At 41.7% G+C, this 22,997-nt stretch overlaps 1 protein-coding gene across 10 annotated transcripts in view; it reads right to left on the reverse strand.

Moving 5' to 3' along the window:
- Nucleotides 1-1,615: 1,615 nt before the first annotated feature.
- Nucleotides 1,616-22,997, reverse strand: part of PAX2 (paired box 2) — a 129,756-nt gene continuing 108,374 nt past the window's right edge. For 4 of the 10 annotated variants that reach the window (XM_086922241.1, XM_086922240.1, XM_086922237.1 and 1 more), the window contains 3 exons: nucleotides 18,015-18,116; nucleotides 11,414-11,500; nucleotides 1,616-5,858 (listed from right to left, as the gene is read on the reverse strand). In XM_086922241.1, coding sequence (XP_086778367.1) covers nucleotides 5,782-5,858; nucleotides 11,414-11,500; nucleotides 18,015-18,116 — 266 coding nt within the window. In that variant the 3' untranslated portion in view covers nucleotides 1,616-5,781. Of the gene's footprint in view, nucleotides 5,859-11,413; nucleotides 11,501-18,014; nucleotides 18,117-22,697; nucleotides 22,941-22,997 lie in introns of all 10 variants that reach the window. The other 6 variants (XM_086922239.1, XM_086922235.1, XM_086922236.1 and 3 more) reach the window with 2 other exon arrangements.

Below are 22,997 nucleotides of genomic sequence, written 5' to 3' on the forward strand. Positions count from 1 at the left end.
TTTTCCATGCTACCTTACTAGCCAGGTAAGTTGTATGTTTAAATCAAGTGTATGAGAATGGTTATAAGATAAGTTGTGATGTGATGCAGGACGACTGTTGTTGAGTTGATAGATTGTTGCCAACTATATGTCCTTGGTGAAAGTTGTGCACGAGTGTCTGGAGTGTGTGTCCCATTGGAAGTGTGGTTGGAAATGTGTTGTGAAGTTAGCATTGAAGGATGGAAGAGGTAGGTACTGTTGGATAGTGCGAAATAAATATATGGCATGCGTTAGATGTATGCGAGTACTTTTGTTCAAAATGCTTCTACGGGTGTTATTTTGTGGAGTGGAAGGGCGGAAGTACTGTTGTGAGCATGATGATAACCAACTATAAGGCAAAACATAATATCAACATTTAAGAAGTGGCAGAAAGCCATGCATATTATTAAACTGAGCCACAAAAAAAAATCTGGCATGTGAATATACTTTAAAGGTGTGACAAAACCGAATTAAGTGTGCTTGAAATAGTACAAACATGTATTTTGTGGGTGTCAATGTTTGAAGCATTATTGATCAGTCACCCTAGCACTTTCCTTTCCACTAAATGCCATCTCACCCTTGCGGCTCACCATTTTGTCCATTTTCTCTTGGAAACCCTGCTGTAAGTATGGAAATTGTAATGTAAGTACGATTCTGTACTTTTGGGTGACATTTCTTGAACATTATTACATTATCTATTTTCAACCTCAATCAAAGCTACAGTTAATATTTTGAATAGGTTCAATGAAACATGCCTCACAAGGAAGAGAGGATGTAGAATTTAGGGTGCACAATAGCTGTGAAAACCCTCACCCACCACAAAAATGGTTTATACATAGTTGCAAAAGCCATTAATTCCTCTCATTTAGATCTGCACCACTAACATGTGCATTGATTGAAAAGAGACTGAGGGCCGAATCTACGGGGTGCAGATGACTGTGACATACAATTTCCCTATACTGAATGTTGTTAGTGCTGAAAATTGACCCTTATTCAGCGTCAATTTGGTGTGCTCCTGAAATATCAACCCCTGTTAATTCATGCAAAAAAGGGATATATATGAGTGGAGGATCAGTGCAAACAGCATTATATCTTCCATAAAGCATAGCCAACAAAACATATGCTGACCATCTTTGAGTGAAAGCTTTATGCCAAGTGAAACAAGGCAAATAAAAAGAGGGTACATTTTATATGTTGTGATATACCTATGTAAGCATTTCCACAAAATAATACATTTTACATGATACTTTTGTGTACACATGTTGAAATTTGTACTGGAGTGTGTATCTTGAGTAAAAATCCAATATTAGACACCGCTGGCTCGCAGTTGCACCAGAGCACAAGGATGAGTATTGGACAGGCCTTTTAGTACGAGCGAATGGGATAGCTTCATTGACATGGCCCTTTTTTTTTATTTGGCACTCCACAATTTGTATCCTTCCAGCAACAATTTTTCACACAATGCTCCACTGCATGAAAGATATACACTGTAAGCCAGGAACTTCGAACCAGCCGTATAATTTGTTCAAACTTCCATAACTAAATTAACCAGATAACTGAACAGAGATAGTAACAATACCATGAGCCTTCAGAGTGACATACAAAAATTGTTTATTTCTCAGGTGCACAAAGAAAAAGAATCAAACAGAACTGAAGCAATGATCAAAGCTGGGCGGCTTCAGCCAAGGACCATCAGATTGCATGTTAGAGGAGAAACATGTCATCCTAAGCCAGAGATGGCCCCTTCTGTTTGTGTCGTAGTCTGTGGTTGCTTCATTTGTGCATATCTGTACCTATATTTGTCTGTATAGATAAAGATATTTATATAAATACATTTGCATGTGTCCCGATTCCTGTGTTAAGTCACTGTCTCTCTTTGATTCGTTCAGAATCGGCACTTCAGTCATGGAAACGCCAAAAGTTGTTCAAGAAAACCATTTCCGTTTCCGGGTTCATTCTGTACAGTTACTGTACAAAGTCTTCTCTGTCCCAGCAAGGTGGTCCAGTGTCGAGCTACAATACCAGCGCCTCTTATTCCGTTCCTTCAGTCTACCTTTCCGAAGGTCAAAAGGGCATCTGATTGTTTTTCATGTGGTTTCATCAAAATGAAATTCTTCAGTTAAAAAAGTGAACTTTTTTTCTGATGCAGGAGTTCATTTTCTTTCTTTTCTATGTTTTCAGGTATTATTTCATCCAGCTTATGTTTATTTCTGAAGCCTTTTATTTTTCATATTTGGTCACTATCCATTGGGTAATCAAGTGTGATAAAGCATGCAGACTTGTCCACAATAGAACCAGTTGGTTCTTTGCCACTAAAAACATTTAAAGGTCACAAAACCAATCACTTTATTGGAGGTGTCCTTGGTGTGGTCCTCGCCCCGTCTCTTATGAAGTACCTCCATACCAACCCCAAAGTGGCGTTTACCTCACAAACGAATGCAAAATGGAGAACACAATTATGATAGACTTAGGGACCAAACCCCCGGGTTCAGGTCAAAGGTTATAAAACACTGTGAATGTCATTCATTCTAGCAAGCAAATATTACATAGCTTTTGTTTTTAAGCTTTTTTTGTGTTGTATTTCGTACATTTTTTCATACAAAAGAAAGTGTGATTTTTTTGCTTGATCCAATATAAAAAAGAGCACAGTGATGTAAAAAGATTGAGAGAAGAACAGAAAGGAAAGGAAAAACAATAACGCCAATAAAAGACAGTCACCATCTTGTATGAATGTTTTGCATAGCAATTTTCCCCTTAAACCATCTATTGTTAAAAACAGGCAAAGAAAAGATGCAGTGTGCAAACCCTATTGACTTTGGCAATTCAGTGGGTTTTTTGTAATCGTGCTGTATTTTATTTTAAATAATGTAAATACGTTTTTTCAAAGAACACATGGAAATTTGCAACATTGAGTGAGTTTCCTTTACCTATAAAACGAGGACAGCTTGACAAACATGGAGATGGATTTATTTACAAGAGATTTTTCCTTCACATTAGAAATATTTGTTCATATAATGCAGCAATGACTGTTGGGATTTTTTTTGCAAATAATGTTACATTAAATAATTTATCATATTTGGATTTCCTGCGCCGACCAGTCAAATGGAATGTGTATGTCAATAGATGGGTCTTGGAGTAGATGTGCTGTTTGAGGACTTCCAATACCAGGTAGTTTATTTAGCAATAATACTGTGTCATGTAGAGTAACTTCAAACCACATGAAGAGGGAATACTTTGGCAAATGCAGTAAATGCATTCACAGAACAGGCTGGCTAGGTAAAGCATGGATGAGGAGTTGCTGGAGGAGGTCGGATGTACTGATGTATTGTTTGTTGCCTTTTTTGGTGTTTTGGGAAGGTGGCAGCTGATTTTTGTGCTAGCTTAAAAATAAAAACTGTAAACTGCTTTGTTTGAGGCAAAGAATTAACTACACTCATCTTTTTCACATACATTCTAGAACTAGTGAATTGTTTCCTGTGGCACACTTCAAAGGGTTTGCACCTAATTAATTCTGTCATTTTGTTTCAAGGTTTATCCAACAAATTATTATTATATCTGCTACTAAGAACACATGGTCTGATTTAAAAACATTGTTCCTTGAGTAAGCATGACTTACTCCCAAGTTTCCAATAGGCAGTCAACTAGAATTCAGTTTTGCTATTTAATGAAGTGTCTGAAAAGTCAGTAGCAATCCTATATATATACAGTTACAAAGTCAGTACTGGCTATGCCCCTTATATGCCCATCTCTTACTATGTAGATCCTTCTCTTTTTACACATGCACCAACTCCTTCTGCACTGCCATCTTACACACTTGCGTTGTTGTGTGCAGATGTGAAGAATGCCCGATTTTCTTGTCTATATTATTAATAGTAACCAGTGAAAATGGGGTTGGCTCACATCATGATCAGTGCCTGGATGGATGGTCCACTGTAGACATGATGCAATGATTACATGACAATATGTGGTTGTCAGTGTTTTTTTCTTGGTCTAGATCTGTAGACGAGCCAGCTTCTAACAATAACAAGCTCCACCCCTTGGCACTGTAAATAACAGGTGGATCTATTAGCCAATTTAATGATAATCAATTTATCTTCCTACAGAGGATGAAAAAGCTGGATTAGATTTCCCTGGATTCAAGTCAAAAACATGTAGGTCAACACATATGTCAGTGGTATGCATTTAACTCAATTAATGCTGCCCTGGTTTTGCTTATCATCCACTGACTTAGACGGTGAAGCGCGGGATACTGACTCAGCTGCTTCTCAACTATGTATTCTTTATGTGGTATTCCATTCTCCCAACAAGTCTAGAAAAAATGCTTTGCTCCAATGCGCAAAGAGTGTAGTTCTCCAGGATCCACCTTGGTTGCATTTTCCACCTCTACTTTATGTGACCATGGCGCAACTAACCACACAGCACCACTAGCTGAAGTCTACATGGTCTGTGGAGAAACCAGTATTAATAATCAAAGCAGCTAATAAAGAAATAGTGAAGAAAACACTCAATTTGATGAAGATGCAAAAAGACTTCAAAAAATTTCCTCTCCATCTCCGCCACTAACACAATTAGAAAGGTGTCTTATAAACCCTCAGGATCATTAAGTGCCAGTTTTCTAAGTGTTGTATTTGTGTTTTTAAAATGCAATTAAAAAAACCAATTATACAACATGACATACAACCTAGCTTTAATTTTTTGATGCTATTTTGTGGTTGGCGTTTACCATTAGTTTTAATTCCACACTGCCGGATCAGCTATGAGTGCTGCCTTGTCCTCAACAATCAAACAATAGTGCAAAATTGGGGGGGGGGGGGGACAAGAAGAAAGTGTAGGAGGCAAACAATACAATAATTGTCTTCAATTTGTTGGTTTCTTTTCTTTTTTTTGAAAATTGTTTTGTTGTATTATTTTCACAGACCTTCATGATAAAGCATATAAATTGGGTATATTTATATATATTTATATATTTATATATTCTTATTTTCATTCTCAGTTTCTCTGTTGATTGACATTGACATGTCTCCCTGTCTTGTTCTTGTAGCTGATTGTGTTGTAAGAGACATCACCCCCTTCACCCTGGGTGACGGTGGTGTGCTGTGATGCGCTCTTCAAGTTAAAGGATGAAGATTCGGTTTGGGAGACTTGACCAAAAATAGTCATGGCTCAGAAGGGATGTACAGAAAGACTTCTGGAAACTGACTGGAACTTTAAAGAAATCTGAGATTCTTATCCCATGTGATCCTCTTCCAGTTACTGAAACATAATTTGTTATTTTACGGGATTCTCTGCGCCTGAATTGCCATTTATGAAAATAAAAAAAGCAATGACTCCGTGTGCATCTTCTTCCTCCTCCCTATAAATAAATGGTCCTTTCCATAAAATGTGCAAGTTGATTATCTGTTCTGCTTTGCTTAGCTGTTATTGTCTTTGGAGTTTGTAGGATGCCTTTATTCATTTGGAAGAAGGTGCTGAAACTGGGTTTTCTCTTGGTGCTGCGTTGGGAGTGCTAGCATTAGCAGGTCAAACTGGCCTGATGTCCGCTCTTCACACCACGTATGAATCCTATGGAGATGTGGCAGATTTGGATGGGTTTTAAGCTCCGCCTGTGGTGTATTTGGGTACTTCCAGTGTTGGCGGGGAGGGCTGCAGGCTGGTGAAGTGTGGAGCAATCTTCATCCCACAGGTATGGAAGAGGTTGGTCAGACAGGTACAATATGGAGGCCTAAGCTGTCGCCTTGCAGCTTCATGTGATTTCCATGGTAACTAGTGGCGGTCATAGGCAGTGGCAGCAGTGGGAGGTGCTGAGCCCCTGGATGTGGCACTATAATAATAAGGGGAACCTGAAAGTTAACACAGGAGAAAAATGGACTGGATGAAAAGACAAACAGCAAAACAAACGAAAAACACAAGTAAAGTACTTTTCTGGAATCAACTGACTACATTTAAATAAGTTAATTTATCATACAGGGCGTGCACCGTTTAATTAAGGGTATGAATAAAACAATTAGACAGGGAAAGCACTGAGTAGTAAACATATCATTTAGGACTGTAGGCAAACTATGTTTCAGTATGGGGCACATCACTGCCATGAGTTGCAGATCTTTATACAATTGGCGAATGTGATGTAAATCCTCAAAAACATGCAATAATGTTCTAAATCTCATGTTACTAAGTAAATTATTTTGAAACGGTTAAGCCTGGGTCACACTACTCTTAAAACATTACAAAGTATGGTTAAGAAACTATACTGAACTAAATACTCTGAAATATTATTACACGCTATTACAGTACCGCAAAAGGTATTCCATTGTTATATCAAGCAATAAAAAAACATAACGTGACTGTGGATAAAGTATCTATAATGCCATTTCATGGTTTCTGTGACCGTTTACAGAGCTCTGCATGTGTTCTGTTTTTTTTCGAATGAATAGAACCCTTCGGTGACATTGTGGTACAGTACTATATGCTATGTATATTCTTTATGCACATGTATGCCATTGTTGGTGGGAAGAGAAATGCCCTGTAATACTGAGATCAGACGAGAGACAGCTGTGTACCCAATGCGCGGGGAACAGAGGGGAAGTGTATTTTGATTCAAGCTATATGTCCACAGGGCAAGTTTCACAACGTGGTATAAAAGGCGAGCAACACAGTTACTTCTGCTCATAGTCTCTCTTATGGAGGGCTTTCCCTGTGTTGCTGTTTGTAGCCCCTGTGGAATGGGTTATACCTTTTATGGTTTAAACCAATCTACTTTTTGGTAATGTCAAAATAAATGATCTTTCGCTGTTGCTCGCTTTAGTAACACATTGTGCATGCTTGCTACCAGACATTGTTTATTGCAAGTGTAGCGTGGGTTGCCAGTGCCCGGGGCAGGCAAGTACCCTTCCACTTTTCATTTACATTTTTGCCCCCCTAAAAATGTTGTGCCCTGAGCCTAATTCCCATCTCGATGGCTCTATATGAAGAAACTCGAAAGTCGGGTACTCTCTCACCCACCATGTAGGAGGCTTTTAACATATCCCTCCTAAAACCGGGAAAGGCGGTGGACACTTGTGAATCATATAGACCATTATCATTGACAAATTGCGATGTGAAAATTTTAGCCAAGGCTCTGGCTAACAGACTTGGCCTCCTTATAAGCTCTTTTGTGCTGCCTGATCATTCCGGCTTTATACCGGGTAGGGCAACATCACACAATCTGCGTACCCTCTTTTCACTATTATAAGATATTGACGCAGACCTGGCAGCGGTGGCCGTCTTTTTAGACAGTTGTGTGATGGAACCATGGTTGTGTTTGCCACGCATGCTGGTTCCATGAGGTCTTTACAACGCAAGTCTAAACCATGAATATGCTTTTGCCACACATGCCTTTACAATAAATTATGCATTATTGGGCCAAGTATGTTAAACACATATCCACGGTTAAGACTGGACAGGTAAGTCTTAACCCCCTGACCCCTGCTCCTGCCTTGAGTCCTAAAACTACCCTCCTCCTTACTGAAAACCAACCCCCTCCGCCAGAGCCATAGAAACTTCCCTGCCTCCAGTCCTAAACACTACCCTGACCACCCCTGAGCCCTAAAAACTACCCTGCACCCGAATCCCTAAAAAGTGTTACAATCCCTTCCCCTCCCAGAGCCTTAAAACGGCCGTCCAAGTCCCCTACCTGACATCTAAAACTACCCTCTCCCTCCTAAAAACACCCCCAGCCCTGAAAACTACCCGAACCAGCCCTGAAAACGACCACGACCCCCCCAGCCTGAACAATACCCCGTACCACACCAGCCCTGAAAACTAACCCCAGTCTTCCAGCCATGAAAACACCCCAAAACGCCCCAGCCCTGAATAATACCCGAACCCCCAGTCCTGACAACTACCCCGAACCCCCAGCCCTGAAAACTATCCTGAACACCCCACCCCCTGAAAACTAACCCAAATCCCCCTGAAAACTACCCCAACCCCCACAGCTCTGGAAACTACCCCGAACACCCAGCCCTGAAAACTACCCTAAACCCCTAGCCCTGAAAACTATCCCGAACACCCCACCCCCTGAAAACTACCCCAAAACCCGCACCCCTGAAAACTACCCCAAAGCCCCCACCCTGAAAACTACCTTGAGACCCCCCATACAAACTACCCTTCCAAAGCCCGGCCCCCGGCCCACTTACCTTACTGCATCACATCCTCTTCCTATCCTTCCTGCTGCTTGGCTGCATCCTGCTTCCGTCCCTGTAGCAACCAGCAGCTAGACTGCGCACTGCCTTAAACAAGCATATGCGTGGTTAAGGGATATGCGCGGTTAAGGCAAGAATGGTATCGCTTGCGTAGTCGGAACACGTGGAACTGAAGCCGCAGTGATTCTACGGTTTCCCTTTTTCGGGAGCCACCAAAGCTTTGACTCCCTGGAATGGAATTATCTATTGGCAATATTGAGGCGCATGGGATTCCCCTCGCTATTCCGCTCTTGAATAGAGCTCCTATAAAGTCAACCGAAGGCGAGAGCATAAATTAACAGTAAATGATCCTGCACTATCCTATATCCCAAGGCACTAGGCAGGGGTGTCCGCTGGCCCCACTCCTTTTTCCCTGGCAGAGGAGCAATTAGCTGCCAAGCTCAGGCAACATCAACGGGGATATGCCACACAACACCCGACCAGACACCTATTGTTGTCCATTTACGCTGACGATATCACCATATATGTGCACGATCCCCAAGTGAGCCACCACCCCAAAACTCCCAGAATTTATCATCTATTGAGGGCGCTCCGGCATAACGAATAATTGGAAAAAGTCTCTGATTTTCCCCCTCACCCCCAGTACCCGAGATACATTCCAGATTTTCCTCTGAGTTGGTGCGATTCGGAGATCAATTACCTGGAAATAATCATCTCCAGAGGTAGGGAGGCCCTAATCCGAGCAAACTATGGAACTGCGCTAGACACCCTGACGGAATCTAATACACAATGGATCTCCATGCCACTGTCACTAGCAGGCCGCTTAGCTTTCATTAAAATGGTTATATTACCCAAACTGCTCTATCTTTTCATCAACATTCCCAACTCCCGGGCGACAATTTTTTAAGCTACTTAAAACACAACTTATTTGCTTGACCTGGGAAGGGTAACAACCCAGGTTCCAATGGGATGTACTGGTGCGGCCTTTTTCACAGGTAGGTTTTGAAGCCCCAGACTTTGAATTGTACTTCCTCTGTGCAGAAGCCAATTACACGGCGTACTGGTTCGCCCAACCACCCTACATGCCACACCTCGCAATAGAGCAGGCATATATGGCTCCTATTCCGATGGCTGCCTTCTTGGGAATTAATTTGCAGGAGACAGGAACCAACGCCACTACTGTTGCCTGTACTACTGTTGCCTGGTAGGGCCTGGCCAAGAGGCTGAATACTCCTATGCTATATTCCTCACTCCTGCAACTGAACTATCTCATCACCCCCAACTCCTAGTGACACATGGAGCGAGCTGCCGACAGATGCTCCTTAAAGCCGGAGTCACACATGGAGAGATCTGTATATTGTGGGGAACTTCCGGAGAAGGGAGTTCTTCTTTGAGGGCAGGGAGTCATCCCCAATGGAGATATTTTTATACATACGGCTGAGACACAACATTAAGGCCTCCACCCCTGAATTCCCCAGAGAGCCTCGGACACTTGCACACACTACTGCAAAACCCAACAGTCCACCCATGTAGTTACAATGCTATACCAATGCACTCAATCAGAACAAGACGCAATAGAGGTCGGGGCGAGATCGGGATGGGAGGCTAAGTTGGGAACCAACCTTAGTGATCAGCAGTGGTCCTATTGCTGCCAGCAGACTGGGAAGATAACAGCTAGTAGCTGGCTTCGTATAATAAATTATAAATTCATACATCGTGCATAATATACCCTGGCCCGGCTCTGTCACTACTGATTGTGCCCCAACGATAGGTGCGACAGGTGCAGAGCGGAGGGAGCAGACTTCTTATATTTAGCAAAGACATGCCTCAAGGTTAATAGATATTGGATGCAACTAGAAGATGCACCATCTCAGATGACAAACACACAACTACAGCTTACTTCCCTTGAGGCACTTTTGGGATACACTGGAAAGGTGGATTTGACAGCTACATGGTATGTTTCAATTGGTTCACTCATGGCCAAACTAACGGTGGCATTCAGATGGGGGCTCCTCAGTTTAAAGACTGGATCAATGATCTGATATTTTACCAGGAACAGCTGTCTATATATTCTGAATTGATGCCACCATACTCCAGTCTGAGAGATATTTGCGAACCTCTAAAATTGTATATGATGCTACATCCACTGGACACAGGGGATACAAACGTTTGAGATTGATTTTGAGGCCGGACTGCCATGACAGCATTATACAGAGCAGGATGAATGGTGGGGGGCATCAGGCACCCACTGAACTGCACTGGGAAGACCTCTGTTGAGACTAGCAAACGACTTGTTCCATAATTCCTTGCCCTCCTGCTACTGAGGAGTGACCATGGGAGGCCATGTGTGGGAAGAAGAATAATGTTGGTGGGTAGGAAAATAGACAACATGTATACATTTATATGAGCTAGCTTTTTCAATTGCTGACGTGCTGTATTTACAAGATTGCACTTGTTGAAATATCAATAAAAAAGAGTAGCGACTCCTCGAGGGAGTGCTGTGGGCGGTGGGGCAGAGTGAGGGAGGTGCAGGGTGAGGGGTAGTAAACTCCGGCATACGGCCGAATGGAGTTAAGTAAATAAATAAATAAATAAAACAAATTACATTGCGCGAGCTGCAATGCCAAATGGCGATGCAGCATGCGTAATATAATTCATTTTATTTAGTTATTTGCTTAACTCCCTTCGGCCATATGCTGGAGTTTACTACCTCCCACCCTGCCCCTAATCCCCCGGCACGCAACACTCCCTCGAGGAGCCGCTACTGCTGGCAAAGCTTAATTTGTGCTCAAAGCAAAAACAACATTGACTTGGAGCTTGAGATTTGACTTGAGACTTCTGAAATTTCTCTGAGGACTTGAGAATGGCTCACAATGAAAATGAGCTAAGCTTAATCTGTCCAATTTATGTCTAATGACAATGACAGGAACAGAGGTACTCTTGGCTTCAACTGAACGCGTCTCCCGAATGGTATGTAAGAAAGCTTGGTGATTTCTTGTTCATGCTTCTGAACTGAGCAACAACTAAAACATCCTATATCTGGAGACTATCTGGGAAGGGAGCATGTGTAGTTTGTTAGGTTTGAGTATGGAAACACTGATCCAAAAACATTGTCTTAAAGGAACAACACAACCAACAATGAACTTTCTGTTTCTTAGCACACACTCTTCACATGTAGTAATCCTGGCGAGGTGAAGAATAACAACGGAGATACTCACTTAGTAATGCAGGATTGCTGAATCGCCAAGCTTCATTGTAAGTTGTGTACTGTGGGTGACTGTAGGGGTTTCCTGAAAATTCACTTCCTAGAAAGACAATGAGGTTGCAGAGGTCATCAATCACTTCCTCTCATTTTCCATAAAATCTATGTTCTCAGGTAATGATTGTATTCTTTTAGAACCCCAATATATTTGTTAAATATCAGTATATTAATAAAGCTAAGTTCTGCTTGTATTTTTTCCTGCTGTGAAATCAATTCTCCTTTCTTGTTATATTGCAAAGCTTGAAGATTGTAGCTACTTCTTCGAACCCCCTATTTTCGTAGACCCCTCTTTGGGGACAACAGGCAAGGAACTGAAAAAGCATGAGTCCCTCACCAACGTACGGAGATGATTTGCTCACTGCTTGTGGATCGAAGTCGGGAATGTTTAATTTAGATCCAGGAGGGCCATGTCCACTCAGGAGTTTAGGATAACCTCTAACGATGTACATATGTTTAGTTACATGATTTGTAAATTTATCTTATGTGGCTATCTCAAAAATCTGGCAAGGATCACACACCCGATATACAATTGACACCCCAGATCCACAGATTAAACTTACAAGATGATAAACTTCTCAGGGACCATAACAAGACTGGTATAAATGCACAAAACAGATGGTACAGAGATAAAAGTATGGATCGATCGAAGTGGACCAAACTCTGATCATCACACTGAGACCATCAACTGAGGCAAGAAATTGAGTATCTGGTGTCAGGGTCTTTGATCACAACTAAAAGATGTTTTTGCAGACACATAATTGGCAACCATCCCAGGCAATGTGCAGGGGCGTAGCTTGGTCATTAAGATTGGGTCGATGGGTGAGCTTCCGATTTCCCGACAAGCATGCTGGCATATAATGTTAAAATACATTATACAACAAGAAGGGCACAGGAGAGGAGCTTACGCGACAGTGGAAAGGGCGAGAAATGCAGGTTGGTTGGAGTACTAAGTGAGAGAATCATAATATCTTGTAACATAATCAACATTTATAAGGACTTTCAAAAGAGAGATGAGGGAGTGTGTGCTTTGGTCAGTGTGTGCATGAAGAAATCCGAAGTGAAATCCAACAGACACCTCACCATACCCGACTGAAAGCACTGGTATCCAACTATTCATCAGAATACATTAATTCAGGGGGTTTAACATCCCTAACACTCCCATGAAGCTACCCCGCTGGTGATGTGGCTTCCCTCTTAAACATATCACTCGAAAAACTAGTTATAAATCCTCAGTACATATGCGCCTGGAGATAAGGTGAGTCTTTAAATACTTCTAGTGACCTACATTTTTATGTATCATTTTATTGTATAGTTTTGCATACAATGTTAGTTTGTTGTTTTGGTTTGTAGCCCCTTAGAGTACTTGTAGACCTGCATTGTCTGCTCTCCTCCAATAAAAAGTTATAAAATACTCTCTCAAAATTTGCTCTCAAAATATCTTTGATCGGGATGCTTTTTTCTGTTAATTATCCAGTGTGAAGTCTAAGTTTTTGCAAAGATGAAAATTCATGAGCTGCTCGGACGAGGGTCTGTCCCACAAATAATTGCGGGTCTGTGTGTCCTTTAAGCTTTCAGGTATCCAGAGTAGGTATATCTATGTTATGACTTTAGACTCATGCAGCAAGTATTGCACCTTTGGCCAAAAGGACTAATACCACAGCAGGGATGTTGTTCTTTACTGGTCTGGTACTGTTGGAGCAACAAGTGCCTTTACCGTGATATGTTTTTGCTTATTCTCTCTTATTACATGATGGCGCCCAACTCATACTGAAGGGTTGGAGAGCTGTATTAATCCAGTGTAAGATACACCTCTGCATGTGTACATGGTTACGGACAACATAAATACATATTAACATCTGTTCCCATGTCCCTATACTGTTCATCAATAAAAACAGCGATAGCGATCGAAAAGACGAGTGAGAATTTTGTGAAGGAAACAACCAATGAACAGGCCCGTTGAAAAACTTACAACACTTCATTTGCAGGATTGGCAAAGCAAAGGTTCACTCTCATGTCACATTAATCGTCATGTGTATGCTTTTGAGAGGCAAATCCTTAGTAGCTGATCAATGATATGCAGCAGATAAACAGGGCTGTTTTTGCATCATATCGGCCCCTGTAACAAAATCGGCCCAAACCGGCCCTGGCAAACAGCTCGGCCGCTCCCCCAACCCCATCCCCCCATTACCACCACTCCCCCCCCCCCCCCACACCCCACCCCCACCCAGGGCCAGTTTTGGTTCTCAGTCTGGCCCTGGTTAAGAGAATACCCGAGTGCTCTCTGACCTTTAATTACTGCAGTGCTACAAGATTTTCGTGATACCCTTTTTTGGGGGGGGTTTGCTCTTCAGAAGATGATAGTCAGAAATATTATCTGACATAAACATTGTGTCCTAAATATTGTTCTCAAAAATATAATCCCATGGAGTATAGATTTTCTAATATTAACTTGAATGGTGAATTATTTTTGTAAGTGATATTTAAGAAACAATATTCATGTCAGACAATATTCTGACACCACAACACACCTTTCTGTTTATGCTATATAGATTGGTGAACAATGTCTGCATCTTAGACACTATTATTTAAGATTGGTGTAGTGTTTGCTGCATATCTCCCATCGCTAGTAAAGGAATGCACCAAAGCAATTCTTCTATAAAAAGTTATTTTTTTCTTTAAAAAAACTCCGGTGTGTATGTTTATAATTCACAAACTTCATATAAGAAGTTTACAAAGTTTAAACAACTTTTGGAAAGTTTCCTTAGAGGGAGACCAACAACCCAAGCCTACAAAAACAATGTAGATTTCAGGAATTCAATGCCCTGTATTAGCCAGGAAGTCTCGAAGAATCTATTTACTAATACAGCCAGATACATTTACCTTAATTCGCTGGGTTACTGTGTTGGCCAGAGAACATTAAAGTCTGAATAATTTTAGCACTTTTGTCTGAGAAAATGGAGACAGGAAGAAAAACCCAGAATTTGCAATCTTTTTAAAGAGGCCTGGGCGAACATTAGATTGGGGAATTTTGTGTTATATGTGTTACACATATTTTTCCAAAAGTACGCCTTTATGTGATTTTGAACAATTAAATGCCATTCATGGTAAAATTTTACCTTGCACATGAAGTTCACAGAAAAAAGTTACTGCAAATGCATGGGAATAAAAATGCCAGTATCTCTTGCCCACGGAGCTTTTGTTTTTTTGCACTAATTTGTTATTGTCAAATGTGTCCTCACGTAAAACACTGACGCAAAGGCGTACTTCGCTTTTAAATATAGACCAAAATAATGTCTTTGCATTTCACATAATTACGTGGAATTTTGTCAAAATTTCAAATAATTACGCGAAAGCAAATTACATGATTTTGTACAGACTTAGGGGGTCGTTACGATGGTGGTGAACCCGCCACTGACAGGCTATCGGTGGTGGGTTCACCGCCATCGTGGGGCAATTTTCTGCCCGCCATATTATGATGGGGAGCTGTACCGTGCCGACAGCCATATATCCGACGGGCTCCTTGAGCCCGTCGATGCTGCAAAGGCGGTGCCTAGCATTCAATGCGGGTCAGATCACGATGCTGGCTCCCCACCAATCTTTCCATGGCGGTTCCCCGCCATGGAAAGGCTGGCGGGGATGGCACTTGGGAGCCTGTTGCGGGCCCCCTTGTGCAGGAGCAGTTTGTTTTGAGCCCCCATACATTTCCCTGCACCTTTTGGCAAGCACTGCGTGGTGCCTGCCACTTAGTGCAATGAAAAGCAAAAACTGCCTTTTTTCCATTGTCATTTTCCGAATGTCTATGGTACTACCTCACTAAGTTGTGTTAGGTTTGGCATCAGTAAATCTCTTCAAATGGTAGAACCTTCTCAGTAAACCTCTCATCCCTATGGAAAAGGTTAACATCTTGGTGTGTGCAAAAAAGTCTCGTAATTTGCTTTCGGCTAATTACACGTATTTTCTGAAAAATTATGCACAACTACATGTAAATCCATTTATTTGCGATATTCTGTTGTGTGAAATGCAACTTCATTCCAATTTTTGGCATAAGGATGCCTTCAAACGAAGTACAGTGAACAACAGCTGCTCACGTTCAATTGTTCCTGAGGATTTTTGGTAAATGTTTTACCACGATTGGCACATAATTAGTTGAAGTGGTGTCATTTTGGACATTTTGCATAAAAAAACATAGAACAAAATCCCCAAAATTATGTGAATTATACCAGCATAAATTGAATTTTACTCATGCCTCCTATTATCACACCTAATATTATCACAGCTGAATCCATAATTCAGAAAGCATTACCATCTGGCTCCTAAGGAGCATGTATTAAAACATTTCAAACAACAAACACATTCACAGTTAAAGCCCCACCCCTCCTGAATGCTGATGCGCATAGTAACCATCTCCTATAACTCAGCCAATTTTTAGATACATTCATGAGATTGTGCTCTTACATGTTCTAAAACAAATATTACATTTGTGTGCACTCATGCATGTTAAAAATTCACTACGCAGTACATTTAAGAACTGAAATACTCCTGAAAGGACTAACCAATGAAAAAACGTAGAGAATGTAAAATGAAAACAAGAGCTCAGATTGTGTGTATGATGAAGGAGAACACAGAAAGAGCATTAGTTCCTCCTGGTCATCTGTTTAGAAGAGAGAGGAAATTTCTCTTGCAGCAGGATCTCTGTCCTGTGATCCAAAACTGTTTACAGTGAACCTAAGCCACAGGTTAAGTAGAGGAGAAAAAGACACACTGAGAGCAGCTGCGGGAAGCGAAGGTGGAGGGTGGGGGGCGGGGGATGGCGGTGGAGAGGTGGGTTCAGCCGGATAAGACAGCGACCACTGAAAAGTGTTTATTGACGAGGAGTGAAAGCATGCATGCAGCAGGATAATGAGCTTTTGAGCTCAACTGTGACCAAAAGGAACTGAGCTATCTCCTTTCCCAATCACTAATGAAACAAGTGTAATTTCCTCATCAGCATTGAATTTTGTTTAACTACTCCTATCACGATCACGTCGGCTCCTCGCAGGAGCTTACTCTCTGCAGATTTGTGGTTGCCTCACGCTGACCCTCTTTTCCCGGATGATCACCCCAAGGATATGACCATAAAACACTATGGGGGGAGAAGAGGCCAATAGTTTAAGGATTTCAGCAGAACAATATCTCGGCGTAAAAGTCATAGTGGGTGAGGGCAAAGCTAGAAATCTCAATCCGGGCATGTTTTGAACGCTGTATATTGTCTTTGGGATCAGCTATCATGTTCAGTGTTGACGCCTCACATGTAAAAATGGGGCAGACCAACAACGATGATCCAGAGCAAGCTCATGATCAACATACGTTCAAGGGAATTTCCTTCTGTAGATATGTTGATTATCTCCTCGCTGATCAGAACGGGTGCAGTAAAATGAACTACCCCCGCGCCCCACCCCAAACTTTTATTTTGTCACCTATTTCTTACTGTCATGAAGGCAAAACCTGTTGTTAATGAATCAACAACTGGGACTCTTTTTTGGCGTTCATCCATGATTATGAGGAATTGTGCACCAAACAGTGGCAGAGATAGAAGTGAGGCATTAGAAATGTAAAGAAATTATCCATCAAATGGATAAAAATGTAACCATGTTATTGTCGTTTTAGGGTCTTCTCATTCAATTAAAATCAGCTTCATTTGGTCCCCATGTCATGAATTATTCTGTAGCCTAAGATTTTTTTTGATTATGTCTATTGAGAGGTGTTTGTGGCACTTTGTAGTATACTTTACTTGTAAAGACATTAAAATAAAATATAACTTAAATGAATATAAAGCTTTTTAGTGGTTTACAGTGAGCGATCATGTATAATATTGTTCAACCTTAAGGATCTTTGCCAAATTGACAAAAAAAAAGATCTGTGTTCCAGAAACTATTTTATGGGAAAGTATGCTGTAAATTAAATAACAAAAAGTAGTAGAAGTAATAATTCAATAACAACATTTCCTTAACTATGGACTCAAATTTGAATGAAGTTATAATGTCACTCCATATGAACTATTTCTTGAAACGTGGACTCTTACCTTAATTATGGAGTACCCAGCTGTGTTTAGACAGGCATACTCTTTCAGGGGCCGGAGGGGCCCCCAAAAACAGAATTGGGTGAGACAGTTGCTTTGTCAAGGTCAACAGGGCACAGAAGAGAGCAGCCTCACTTAAGAGTGTTCACTGCATAGCTGCCTACGGGTCAGGTACTACAATAATGCACCACTAGCAGCATTGTGGTAGCCACAGAGGCAATCGAATAAGCCTATCACCACTCCTTGTTTGTGCAATATGCACAAAGATCTGGGTTTCTCTTGTGGTGAGTGTGCCAAATGCACCACAAGGGAGAAAATGAAATGCAAGTTATACCAGGCCTTGAAAGGCCTGAAGTAATTGATTGAATTCCAGCAGGGCAAGCTCAGCGCTTCTTCTTTTAGATCTGCATAAAATAAGTACCATTAAGGGCCAGGAGAGTACATTTGATTATGATTATTCCACAGGTTAGAGATAATTAGGAGTGTGTTTCGGACTTACCAGGTACCATTCCTGCAAGAGTTGAGGTTGGATAGCTGCCTTGTCCAGTGGGTGGAACGTGAGGGGGATAACCGGGAAGCGTTGTACTTGCCATATCACGACCTGAAAACAAAAACAGAATCAAAATATTTTGCGACTGTTATTTTAACCTTAAGTTTACTTTAATTTCTAGTGCCCACAACTTTTAGAGATGCTCTAGTATTTGTCGATGAAAAGTGAAGTAAAACTGTTATGTGAATTGCCATTAATCCCCACATTAAGGATGGTTACCTAGAGTTAATTGAAAATAGTCATTCAGTCTTAAGAAGGCAAGGTAGCTTACTTTGTATTTTGGTATCTGTGCATAAATTTAATTTTAATAAATGTATTTGTTCTAATTCAAGCGTACACGCGCACACACACACACTTACATACACACATGCATACACACACACAGAGCATGTCGGCAAAGATTAATGTGGCCAACCAATATGTTATTTACTTCCACTCATTCATCACTACATTGCAAAGGTCACATTCCATGTTATTACCACAGTACAGCTTAACTGACTTGATAAAGAAATGCTTATGATCTCATTGATCCGTCCGTGGAGGAAGTGTTATCCTCCTTCAGGAACTGTAAGTATGGGTCTCCAACGGATCCAATACCCCCTCATATTCTAAGGTCCATCCTAAATAGTATTGCCCCAAATGTCAGCAGCTATTTGCCATCTCCCTCCACTCAGGGGCCATTACAGAGGATTGGAAAAGAGCTAATTTGGTTCTCCTGTTGAAAAGGCCAATGCCGACCCCGAATCTCTGGTGAATATTAGACCTGTCTCTCCGCTCCGAGCAGCCTCAAAGGTCCTAGAAAGGTGGGTGAATAAACAACGTACCACCTCTCTGACTGAGGACAACTTGCTCCATCTCTCCATCCCTCCAAATCAAGGTTCAGAGCCCGCCACAGCACAGGGACCAAATTAAAAGATGCCTTTGAGTCCATCAAAGCCAGATTGGTCTCAAGCCTTAATATGGCTCTGGGGCTGTTGGACCTGTCAGCTGCGTTTGATACGGCAGATCATAACATCTTGCTGTATATATTGCAACATCTGGGTGTGACAGGTTCTGCCTTAATTTGGCTAGGGTCTTTCCTTGAGAGACGTGAGCAGGTGATCTGGATGAAACTGTACACCTCAGGAAAAAAGAAGTTGATGTGGGGGAGCTGAAAGGCTCCTTCCTAAGTCCCATCCTCTTCAACATTTATATGCCCCACTGGCATATATAGTTGAATCATTTAACATCAAGGTCATCTCATATGCAGATGATACACAACTCCTGCTCACATATGATGGGGATTCTATAATTGTGAAGGATGCATTTGCTCGCTGTATGGTAGGCTTGCTTGCCTGGCTGAGGGTCAACAAATTACAATGCAACCCAGACAAAATGGAAAACCTGCTGTGTGGATGGAATCCCCTACAAGGATGGGTTGGAGCTTGGCCCGACACAATCCCCCCCCCCCCCCCCAACCGCGGTCAGGATTTTGGGTGTCATATTTGACAGACAACTTTCATTTGATGCACAGGTATCAGCAGTAGTGAAAACGTGCGTCTGGATTTTTTGCATTGCATGCTGAATAAGTTTCTTTACCTGCTTCCGCAAAATGCTCAAGTCACAGTGGTCAGGTCACTAATCCTGTCAAGGCTGGATTATGCTAATGCATTATATCTGGGCCTTCCTGAATATCTGATTCAGAGGTTACAAGTTGTGCACAATATGGCGGTCCATCTACTGTATAAAATACTGAAAGATTCGTCAGTATTTCAGGAGATACTCCACTGGCTACCACTTCGGAAAAGTATAATGTACAAAGCACTAACCCTGAAGCACAAAGTCCTCTACAATAAAAAACCTGCGTACCTGAACTAAAGAATTAAGAATTACAGCCCTGGGAGACCCCTGTGCTCTAGCAATGCCTGTGTAATTGTGGTTCCCCGCTACAAAAGGCAACGGAGGGGAGGTTCCTCCTTCACTGTTAAAGCAGCCAGTATGTGGAATCAACTGCCTGAAAATATGAGGGCTATTCCAGATGAAGTCAAATATAATAAAAAGGAGTTGAAATCTCTTCCACTCAGTCTAGGATAACAAGAGAACAGAGGTCCGTGTTCCCTTCTGCTTTGATCACCTAAACAGCGCTGGGGCACTCTTTCTGAGTAGCTGTGCGCTGCAGAAGTACTCATTTGTTTAATCATGCATTCCATTCTAGAATCAGTGGAGAGAAAAAACTGTGCTGTGCTCACAAAAAATACTTATTTCGATTGTATCCTCCTATTCAGATATAGGTATATACCTGTTCACCTACTTTTCCCCTACTTCCCACGAAAAAACATCGTGGCATAATCATACATACAGGTGTGCAGATTGTAATATGCGATTTATTATCATTATGGAAGGATGTGAGGGGATGGGCATCATGAGCCATGCAAGGCACTATCTATCTATCTATCTATCTATCTATCTATCTATCTATCTATCTATCTATCTATCTATCTATCTATCTATCTATCTATCTATCTATCTATCTATCTATCTATCTATCTATCTATCTATCTATGTATCTATCTATCTACATATCTAACTATCTATCTATCTACATATTTCGAGATTTACACACACACACACGGAAATATATGACTTGCACGGTCAGTAAAAACCATGGTCACAGGAGCCAAGTGGCATAGACTAGAATACTTGAAACTCTCACTTGAAAAAAAAACATTTATTTCAGCCTATTTTCACCATGTTTTCTATTTCAGCTTGCTTCTGATGTTTCCCTTTACTGCAGGTTAATGCAACTGTTTTAGCTGTTGCTTTAGGCTGTGGATCTTTCATAGTAGAAGGCATCTATACTGGTACCTGCCCTTTACAAAGCACTGTACTTGCCTAAAGAATGCAGATCTCAGGATAAAGATGGCAGTGGCAAATGTTTTCTATGATAAGCACTCTTGCTCCATGGTGCCCATACTGACTCATTTCTAAAAGTATGCGTGCAGAGAGACGCGTCACAGTGAAGCGTGCATATCTCTTGGAATATGCTTTAACAAAGAGTCATAAGAAATATTATGTTGCAAGGTCTGCCATGACATGTTGCATTCTCCCAAATGAGACATTATATACCTCCCAGCCCTCTTGTGTGCCTTCTCATCTTCGAATCCCTGTACATTGGAGGTGGGGCCAGGCGCTGACACTGACACAACACATATGAGCTTTTTTAAATGGAAAAGTCTGTCAACAAAATGAGCACATTGGATGTTTTTAATAACCTTATATTTATTGACAGAAGAGGTATCCCTCTGTGACAAGACAATGTTAAACGCTGATAGCACACCCTTCCTATTAACCAAGTGACTCGTGAACCTTAATGAAGAGTTGTGACTTTGAACCATTCGCAACGGCGAGTCAAAGCCAATCCTCTTCACATGGTTTACAATAAAAACCAAGAGGGCCTTTCAGTCGTTTCTATGACATCGCCTTTGAGCAGCCATGTTTGGACAGGCACCTGAGACATGATGGCTAATTTATCTTGGAAGACAGTGGGTTTCCACATCCATTCCATTCAATTATCCTACAGGCAGCCCTCACAAAAAGGCAACTCATAGGGTGTAATGTGTAGTCTGCATCAAACTGGCCCTTAACAATTACTGGAGAGAAGAACTTTGAGCGGGGCTGTTCAGTGGGCGGGTCTTTACATTACACCTGTGTTTGCTGGTGGTATGGTTATTTGGTATTTGTACATTTGTTTTGCCTCATTGCATATGGATCCTCAGCAATATCACTGATCAAGCATCGGTCCAGTCTTAATGCTACAAATTTGTTCATGGTAGTGCTGATGTACCAGGCGCACTCTGCCGGGAAAGCAGCATGTCCACTCTACAATGACATCAGCATGCACTCAACTTATTCCATTTTTAGGCTTTAACAATTAAGGAAATTGATAAAAGGGTGAAATGATATCCCCATTACAGCGATGTGGAATAAGTGTGATATTACATGGGGCATGGCAGTTTAATTCCTGCATGTGACCCTTCTGTATAGCAGTTAAGGGTATGCGGCACAGAATCGTATTACTTATTACATATTTGATTATCACCCATTTAATTAAATTTCGCACTACACTTAGATTTGTCATCAGCAAACAAGTTAATTTCATCGTATTCATTTTCGTAAAAGTGAAAAGGCCATTTGTCGTTATGGGTGGTGGCCTTTTGGGTGGCTGCAGAAGAAGGAACTTGTCAGACCATAAGACCTCATGATTTCTGAGAGTGTCTAAGGTGCCTATTCTTTGCCTGCTAAGACATTTAGGGACCAGCTTTATTTAGCTATCCATCTATCCTCTGGAACAGATTTCTAGATGCCAATGAGAAGCTACGAATTACACTGCCTATCACACCACAATCGCAAAGCCTAGATCTGGACCAAATATGGAGAAGCTAGGAATTTGTTTGAGGAAATCTTGGTATATTTACTCCCACACAACATCACAAAGATGCTTAAAAATGGTCCAGGTTTGCAACAGAGGAGATGCTCGGTACATAGCAACCAAGCCATACTTCAGCTTTGAGGAGCATGGGCAGTGCTTGAAGCTGGTAGCATGTCCCTGCCTAAGATTCCTATATTGGTTAGCAACGATGGTTAGTTTGGTACCTGCGATCAGTGGCTGGCTGCCGCACTGCCCATACGAGGGAGCGTGGTGTGTGAAGGCGCTGTAGGTAGGCGTGGACGCATCAATGGAGAGAGCCATCTGGAGAGACTGAAATTCGGCCAGCCCGCTGTTGGCCACTGACGAGGGGGTGAAGGGTGTGCAAGAGGCTTCGTGAGGCTCTTGTTTAACACAGAGATGAGAGGAGAACGCGTCTGTGGGGAGATTGGGGATGGAAGGGTAGATGGCTGCACGGACAGACACACAGAGACACAAGGAGAAGAAATGGGGTGGGGTGGAAAGAA

Source organism: Lissotriton vulgaris, chromosome 5, assembly GCF_964263255.1.
Source record: "Lissotriton vulgaris chromosome 5, aLisVul1.2, whole genome shotgun sequence".
NCBI classification, from domain to species: Eukaryota; Metazoa; Chordata; class Amphibia; order Caudata; family Salamandridae; genus Lissotriton; species Lissotriton vulgaris.